The following is a 9,358-nucleotide window of genomic DNA, read 5'->3' on the forward strand; positions in this document are numbered from 1 at the left end:
TCCAACATGTCCCAAATACAATTTCAGATGTTTCCAGCAATGAACACTTTGATGTGGGAACATCCATTAACTCGCAAACATCTCAATATCTTAAAACGAATTCAATATGAAGGTGAACTACAAATGAAGAATCCCTTTCTCTCGCTTGATCGTCTTAAACCCTTTTCGTTATTTTCTATTCAGATATTCGATCCAATTGAAAAACAACTGGCGTGTGGGGACACAGGTGTTGATTGATCCTGTAATCTAACAGCAACCGGACCTTTGCCTGCTTACAGGTTTAGGAGCGCTTCCCCCCCCTCACCAAGTGGCTGAAGCCATTATAGACTTTTATTCACAATTATAAATAGCTTGATGGGTCAGACTGCAGAGCAAGTGTATCTAGATCTGACGAGAGTCCCTCACTCACAATGGCCAAACATCATCAGCAAGCTTCCACCAAAATTAAAGCAAGACCTGCTCCGACTCATCAAACAAAAAAAGACAATCAAGGCAGACCACTTCAGATTCTCAGGAACCTCAATTGATGAACATCAATGCAACCATGAAATCCAACACGGAAACTGAAGTCATCGAAGAACCCCGTCGAAAAAGAAGGCGAAAAGCAGCTGATGACTCTCCTCCTTCCCCCCCATGTCCCAATCCACTCCCGTCTCCCCGATGTCCCGATTCTATCCCATCTCCATCATCGGAATCATCCATTCTGTCTCCCTCAATTCCTCTTCGTATTCTTTCATTCCACCCATTCGACCGATTAAGAGCAATGATGTTCGTTGCTGGTGATGCATGTGATGCTCTGTCAGATTCAGAACGCATCTTACATCGTTATCTCAATTTCTGGATCGCTGGTCTTGTTCATTCTGTCATCGCGTCATCCACTCGAACATCCGACGATTCTCAATCAAATTTAGTAGATCGTGCTGCAGTTAATCTTTTCTGGTCGCATCGTAAACATCTTGCAACGCGTTTCGAAAATTATCTGAATTCAACTTTTCCGATAGAATTTGAAAAATTTAGTCGCGATTCGAATTTTCAAAAAGTGCTCGTCGCCAATTTGCAGCCTCAATCGCTTCCCGTGATCAATGTCCATCGTCTTCATCTGATGCGGACATTTCTGTTCCGTCGACTTCGAATAATCCCATGGCGAAACATCTTCTGCCGCCCGATCGATTTCTTGAACGATTAAAGGCACGCGATCTACGAACCCAAACTTTTTCTCAATCAGAATATCAAGATTTTTCCAAGTCGCGCGAAAAATCTTTCCGCAGTTGTCGTCCTCTCTTTTCTGAATGGCTCAATCTAACAGCCGCTCTCGTGTCCGCCTTTCCCATGACGAAGAAGGACCGTCCACACATTCCTCCCTCTTGCGTAGATTTCTTAATATTTCTCGTTTCTGACCGAATCGCGACTGTCGTTGAACTCGCAGCACGCATCCGGACACTTGCGCTAAATCCGTCTCCTGATTTCCCAAAAGCCATCAACGATCTTCATACAAACAACACAAATCTATGGGAGCAGGTAATTTGGGACTTCATTTATACACTCTGGCATTTATGGACGGGGTGACACACAACGGAGACTCCTTGCTTGACCGTTTTGGATTTTGTTTTTTAGGGATTTTCGCTCCCTTCTTTGGCGTCTTCCGTACAAGGAGAAATCAAAACTCCTCTTTTACCCAAACACTATTCCTTAGCTATCAACCTCCTGACTCAATTAATTGATGCTCCAATATTTCAGCTGACTGAAGTAAGACATGAATTAGAGACCTTTAATAGACAACTTGTTTTTCATTTTTTAAATGTCAACTTGTGATATTGCCAGGAAAATCTTCAGTTCGTCGAAATGGATCTTACCGCGACTTCTTCCCCGCGGAATGCACTAGTTCCAACAACAACCGACACTGTTGAGCAACTCGCATCAGTATTTGAAAGCCCTGCGCCATTGTCTGATGAAGCTAATGAACTCTTCGAACAAGTAGTCTCTGTAGCTGTTGGAAGGTAAGACGCCCAAAAACGCTCCATATGCAAAGCACCACGTCATCTCAACCTCGTCTTATTGATGCAGCGCGCCTCCATCCGAAATTCCGCATAAAGTCGCTACGTTCGCTTATCTTTTTTGTCGTGATCTGTTTTGGGACAACAGAGACGCCCCAACGCATGTTCTGTGGAACCACATTAAGAACCGCTACAACGAATGGGAGAAAGACGAAAGTCGACGAAAGACTTTGGATGACAAACAAAAACAAGTGCGTTGTGCCATTGGTGTCCCAAATATTGACATTTGTGTGCAGATCGTCGCTTATGCTGAAGCTGTTCATAAAATTGTAGCTCTACAGCAATTTTTTAATACAACGCTGAAGAGCTCAGAGTTCAAAAATGAGACGAACACAGAAGAAGAGAAGAAAACAAAACCTTCAAAGCGAACTCAAAAATGAATCTTCTATTTTGAATACAAACAACCCCACACAAAACTTACAATAAGAAGAAGGTTCATCCGAATAAGGGATTCACAGTTTCAGATATGGAAGGCATAGTTCATTGATAAGAAGCAGCAAGTGGTGCATGCAACCAGTTGATACCGGAGAGCTTGCCAAATCAGAATGGCGGACCAGAAAAGCCATCTGACCTCTTAACCGCATGATCCTCGTCGCTGATATCAAGAACACAGCGGAGTCCATCAGGACTAACTATCACTGAATCCAAACCAATCCTTTGACCATACCAAGGAAGTTTCGTATGTGCCGCAGTCTCATCCTCCAATGATTCAACAATTCAGCTTGAAAAGGCAACCTCGCCATTTTTTGTGCCGTTAATCTTCATCATTTTTTGTCTCCTCCCAATTCAGTCACTTTTGTTTAAGTGGGATATTTTCTCTATTTGTCATTCCCAAAAATCTTTCAAATTATGAAGGTGAGTTGTGACACGGGAGGCGCTTCTCAAGCTTCTCTCCAGGCCGGAACCGGAACGTCGCCCGCCTCGCCAGGGCATCGTCATACTGTTCATGGCGGATCCACGTATCACAGGGAACAAATTAGTGAGTTTTGGGTCATTGGGACTCAAATTAGTCAGTGGGGTTATTGGGACATAAATGAATAACATCCTATTAATCTGTTGATCGCTTGAATGTTCTGACTATTGGGACATTGGCATGGCGGCCCAGATTTTTCTCCATGCAAATTAATGTATGATCTGTGTGACTATCTTCTTCATGTATGACAACTTCAGGAGCTGCCGTCGCCGCTAATGAACGCGATCAAGGACATCCAAATCTGAATGCTCATCTCGTCCAATATAGAAGCTCCAGATACAACGAAACCTGAACTGGCAAATCTTTGCACGAAGTGTGCAAAACCTGGCGGAAAGGTGTGTAGATCCTAGTCCCTGTGGTAACTGGGTAGCAGAGAAGGACTCTCACTCTATTTGTCTTCTTAAGGGCCCCAAGGATTTGTCGCCTCTCGCCCCCCCTTCATCGTCAAAGCCAGAAATGAGCTCGTCATCTGGGAAATACATTATCACCTCAAAGTCCTTCACTGAGGCGTCTACCCAGCTCTCCACAGGTACGTCTTCGTCTATTTCTTGATTCATCATCGTTTTTGACAGAAACCATCAGCAAGGCGATGCTTATGGAGGGCTTGGCTTCCCCAGAAAGAAGACGGCGATCTTCAGTCAACATTCCTGGATCTCCAAGCGCTTCGATGAAACCAATTTTTCATCGCTCATCAATCATCAAGCAGGAAATTTTAATGGGTTCGTCACTAGAACGAACACTCACTCAAAAAGTGTGTTTTTTTAAAGTGTTTTCTTGATTGCTTCAGGATCCTCCTCGTTGAAGGACTATTATGATATCAATATTAAGAGTCTTGGAAAGGGATCGTATGGTTCAGTTGTCGCCGCACGAGATCTCCGCACAGGAACAACTCGCGCAGTTAAAATTGTATATAAACCGAAAATAGAAAATATAACTCGTCTAAAGAGAGAGATTCTTATCATGTAAGCAAATCACCGAAATGATTGATGAACACGTTCATTTGATATTATCTAATTATCATTCGATATTATCCAATCATCATTCGATATTATCTATTCATCATTCGATATTATCTATTCATCATTCGATATTATCTATTCATCATTCGATATTATCCGATATCTATACTGTCATCTGATTCACTTGTAGGAAACGCTTGGATCATCCCAACATCATCCGTTTGTTTGAAGTCTTCGAAGATGAAAAAGATTTATACTTGGTGATGGAATTATGTACAGGAGGAGAACTCTTTGATCGTATTATTAAGAGTGGACATTTCAGTGAACGCTATGCTGCTTCAATTATGAAGCAAATCCTCTCAGCCGTTGCTTATTGCCATGCAAATGATGTAATGCATCGAGATCTCAAACCTGAAAATGTTCTATACAGCGACTCCTCACCTCTCAGCGCCCTTAAGGTTATTGGTAAGTGTCACCACCGATTTCAAGTCGCCCGTCTCCCTCTTTCTGCATGATCTTCTTTTGCAAATCCATTTCCTTGTAGATTGGGGGTTTGCTGCTAAATGCACCAAAAATCATAAATTTTCCTCCGTCGTTGGGACGCCGTACTACGTCGCTCCCGAAGTGTTGTTTGGAAATTATGACAAGCAGTGCGACCTTTGGAGTGCTGGCGTCATTCTTTTTATATTACTCAGCGGATTTCCTCCGTTTCGTAAGTCTGTAGCTATGGAAACGTATTATCCACCGATGTGACTTCTGAGGGATTCACTTGAGGGATCCACTTGAGGGATCCAAGACTAAAAGTCTGGATGTTTTGTTGTTGTAGATGGGAAAGACAATAAGGAAATATTGCGAAAAGTTAAAATTGGTGAATACGCGTTTGAGGCCAAATACTGGGGAGTAAGTCCTTCATCCCATTCTTATTAAATGTTGTTCCAGAAAGTTTCAGATCACGCCAAAAATCTTATTCGTGGACTTTTGACATTTGAACCCGCAAGCGCCTCACTGCTTCTGAAGCTCTACAGCATCCTTGGGTTCAGTATTACAACCAAGCAGCGCTAACGCAAGAGTCACCATTAACCAATAGTGAGCCTCATGGCCTATAATGTCTGTTAATGTCGTGCTGAATTGTCCTTCAGAGCTTGGGGGGGATTTATTAGAGAAGTTTAGGAATTTCCAGCGCCACATTAAATTGAAAAAACTCGCTTTAACAGTCGTGGCCTACCAGGTATGTCCCAATTGCAGTTGACTCCTTGGAGGGAAATGGGGGGCAAAATTAAACACCAAGGATTTGAATGACGATCACATCATTTGAATGACCATTACATTTTTTTTTAGATGACGGAGAAAGATATCGGAAAGCTTCATGAGATCTTCTCAGCGCTTGACAAAAACGCTGATGGCGTCTTAACCATCTCAGTACGTTTTTAAATGAACATCCATAGAAGCTTCTGAATTTTGTGATTGTGCTTCAGGAAGTTAGCGCTGGCCTGGCGAATATGAACGTGAAATACGGAGACGAAATTGTAGAAATACTGGAGGAATTGGACACCGACGGCAACGGGACTATTGGTGTGTTCACAATCGCTTCAAGTTGATTTAGCAGCGGATATTCTATTTTTGCATATTCTATTTTTGTAGATTATACGGAATTCATTGCCGCCTCTATCGATCATAAATTATACGAACAAGAAGCTGTCTGTAAGGCTGCATTCAGAGTGTTTGATTTGGACGGCGACGGAAAGATAACCATGTGAGTATCTTGGGAGTATTTGTAGTCCATAGAGATCAGCTCGAATGAATCTGGGGAATACTCCCTATTTGTTGCTTGGACGTGATTTTGCTCTTGTTTTGAATTTGTTTGTTATTTTGTTTCAGCGATGAAATGCGAAAAGTATTGGAAATGAATTTTGTTCAAGAAGCCTTTACTCGCGAAATGATCGAGGAAATGGTTAAGGAGGTAAACGATCACTCGAAAAAGATATTTAAGAGAATGACGACTTGTTTAGGTTGACACAAACAATGATGGCAGTATAGATTTCGAAGAGTTCATGAAAATGATGAGAGGCAGTCAGAAGAAGAAGCTTGATAGTTCACCGTTTTCAAAGGCAAAAGCCCTCCTCTATCGAAAACTTGACTAAGTATCATCATCTTTGGCAAATCGAAGGCTCCCCAACTTGATTGACTATATCCCGCTCATCTTTTTTCGACGTTGTAATGTTATTCTTCTTTTTCTACGATTCGTTGTAATGAATTCTAGGCCACGCAAGAACGCATCAAATTTTAGATGAATGCAAGAACGCATCAAATTTTAGGGTGATGAATAAGAATTGAGAAATAAGAATTAAAGAAGAATTGAAGAAATAAGTCAGAAACTGAAATTCTAGTTTCCTGAAAATCTAGAAGAAGACTAAGAAGATGAGTGAGAGGGAGAAAGGTGTTCCACTCCGAACGTCTGTCGCTCCGCTTTTCGGATAGATCGGAATTTCTGAACAATTGTCAAAAGTTGAAACCGCATCAACCCGTGAACCATCGCTAAATGAGATCGTTACACAATCTCGAGAGATCTGGTGTCTGAGTCCACAAAATTCGACAACTACTCCTGTAGCTTCTCCTGAATGAAAGAAGGACAGATTTATGATGATGATGATGAATGGACAGTTTTTAATGATGAGTTGATGTGAGCAGTTTTATGATGAGTTGATGTGAGCAGTTTTATGATGAGTTGATGTGAATGATATTTTCTATTATTGCAACACTCCTACTCAAACTACAATAACCGTATCCATCCAGCTTGATGCATTTGGGACATGAAGTGAACCCTCCTTCTTCTCCGCACTGCCCTTGGGTGTTGTTGTGAAGTTCCAACTTGGTGCTTTCCTTGCACGTCTCTTTACTCACACCGCACAATCCTTCAATGAAAATGAATAAAATTTAATATATGAGTATACAGTATATACTATATCCGATAAATAAAAGGATGTTGAGAGAGAAAGAGAAGAGATAGCTCACCCTGAACTGGATTGTGCTGTTTGTCATTCCCCCATCAGCCTCCTGGACACAAAATTTGCAGATGTTGACATGAGCGAGACATAACGTGCAGTCAGATCCGATTTCTGTGCAATTAATATCTTCGCTATAAACAAAGGATCCACGAACGCTAGAACACAAACAAGGTAAATCAGTGGATGATCTCTGTCCATCATCTGATAAAAATATTTTATGGGACATCCATAAAATCAAGTTTCTAACTGTCTACAAAGACAAGTAAAAAAAATAGAATCAAACAATAAATCAAAATCGCATAAAAAAAACTCATCGGTGATCCTCCCGAAGACTTCTGAGTGTCGCGTTGGACTCCGACGCCATGCACTTCAAAACCAATTTCCGCAAGCCTTCTGTGATTCAAGATGTTTTCTCCCATCAAATATAAATGCAGGCTTCACCATACAATCAAAAAAAAGCGTTGTAATCGCAAAATTGGAATTCGTCCCCACTCCGTTAGAACCACAATAGCATGAGCATCCTTAACTGCTGCAGCTGGAGAGGTCTGGAATTGGGACATGGATGAGCATGGGAATTGGGACATGGATGAGCATGGGAATTGGGACATGGAATGAGGGGAAAATGATCAACTCTACGAACCTCGAAGAAGAATTGCTTGCTCAAATCAAAATTCTCATTAAGACGCGATTGGCGATCGACTAATTCTTGTCTAGCTGAGGTCTCATCTACTTGTGGATCATATACATAAAGGTAAGCTCCGTCGTTCATCAATGCAGAGCAAACATCCCTAAGAAGTAGAACAGATCATTGAGTTATAAACGAGTCATCCATCTCACAATGCTGCTGTCTCGCGGATGTCCGCGGTGTTCTTCTTAAAAGCGAATCCAAAAATTGCGATTTTCTTTTTGTTCACAGTATTGAACAATTCATGAATAACACGTTGGGCGAATCGACATTTCTGAAGGTCATTCATGTTTTTGACCATGAGCCAATACTCTGAAGCCTGAAATAATAAACCCAAATCAAAATCTACGTATGAAAATGAAACAATTATAAATCGTAGCAGTGGAGAGATACATAAATGCATATATATATGTGTGTGTATATCATCACTGATACAAGTATCTGTATATCATCTCTAATATAAAAATCTATCTATCTGTATATCATTTCTAATATAAAAATCTATCTATACATATATATATATCTATATACATCTATATATATATCTATATATATATCTATATATACATCTATATATATATGATCATTCTCACTTCTTTGAGTCCATAGAAATCACAAAGATATGCCAAACTCAGAACATCCTTTTGCAAACAACTTCCGCCAAATCCAACAGAAGCGTCCAGAAATTTTCGTCCGATTCTCGAATCTGCACCAACAGCTTTTGCAACTTGACGAACATCAGCCCCAGTTCGCTCGCACAACATCGAAACTGCGTTGACCGAGGAAACACGTTGAGCTAAGAAGGAGTTCGCAACTGAGAGAGAACCAGATTTTTGTGAACTTGTGAACCAAAGAAAAAAAAAATTAAGGTGAACAAGTGACAATTTCTACTTTTTTTTCCAACTGACCCAATTTTGATAGTTCGGACGACCAAACATTTGTTGTTAATATTCTCTCATGTGGTACCCAACGACCATAAATATCAGCAAGAACGGAAATTGCGAACTGTCCCCAATGGAGTTTTCTCTTGTCCTCCGATTAAAACACGATCAGGTCGTTCCAAATCACGAATCGCCGTTCCTAAAAATAAGAAGATATAAAAAAACAAATTTATGTTTGAATCACCTTCAGCCAAAAATTCAGGATTTGACAAAATAGCAAATTTCACTTTGGAATTCAAAGGGTTCGCTTTTAGAACTCGATGCAAACCTTCAGCTGTCCTCACAGGAACGGTTGATTTTTCGATGACGATTTTGGACGATGCTGCATGAGCAGCAATACTACGGGGAAGCCATCTCCCTGTAAAATAATAATGAAGAGGACTATAGATAGAAGTGGAAGTGCAATGAAGAGAAGAAGAAGGAAATAGTTGAATAAAATGGAAGGAAATAGTTGAATGGATAGGTGAGAGATGATGGATGAGAATATGGGTGGAAATCTGATATAGTAAGTGAATTGAGACATCTCTGAAGGACGTGCGTGTATGACGTACCATGCACTAAGGTCTGCAGCCATGCCTTTGCCTATACCGAATTGTTTGGTGGGACGTATTCACCGAGATGAATATGATATCGCAATCTCTGATGCTGTCCGCGATGTTTCGTGGAAAAAAACAAATTGCGTCCGCGACATTCCTGAAGAACAAGGATACGCCAAAAAATTGAAAGAGTAGTTCTGAAAAA

General features: G+C 40.9%; 2 protein-coding genes across 2 annotated transcripts; one reads left to right on the top strand and one right to left on the bottom strand.

Annotated features, from left to right (window-relative positions):
- Positions 1-3,622: 3,622 nt before the first annotated feature.
- Positions 3,623-6,127, top strand: LOC129616837 (calcium-dependent protein kinase 5-like). Its single transcript, XM_055532384.1, is given in 13 exon segments — positions 3,623-3,746; positions 3,815-3,989; positions 4,177-4,451; positions 4,531-4,698; positions 4,813-4,886; positions 4,926-4,977; positions 4,980-5,072; positions 5,126-5,214; positions 5,325-5,405; positions 5,462-5,558; positions 5,628-5,739; positions 5,865-5,946; positions 5,996-6,127. Coding segments are annotated over 13 exon segments (1,554 nt in total).
- Positions 6,128-6,621: 494 nt separating this feature from the next.
- Positions 6,622-9,313, bottom strand: LOC129616838 (uncharacterized; the record flags this gene model as incomplete). Its single annotated transcript, XM_055532385.1, is given in 15 exon segments — positions 6,622-6,730; positions 6,888-6,898; positions 6,999-7,241; positions 7,351-7,401; positions 7,403-7,447; positions 7,450-7,536; positions 7,632-7,779; positions 7,829-7,995; positions 8,270-8,490; positions 8,585-8,687; positions 8,689-8,756; positions 8,802-8,969; positions 9,164-9,221; positions 9,223-9,276; positions 9,278-9,313. Coding segments are annotated over 15 exon segments (1,569 nt in total), but the record flags the coding sequence as incomplete, so codon positions are not given.
- Between the last annotated feature and the right edge of the window lie 45 nt (positions 9,314-9,358).

This window comes from Condylostylus longicornis, unplaced genomic scaffold (genome assembly GCF_029603195.1).
Source record: "Condylostylus longicornis isolate FDR11 unplaced genomic scaffold, ASM2960319v2 ptg000305l, whole genome shotgun sequence".
NCBI classification, from domain to species: domain Eukaryota; kingdom Metazoa; phylum Arthropoda; class Insecta; order Diptera; family Dolichopodidae; genus Condylostylus; species Condylostylus longicornis.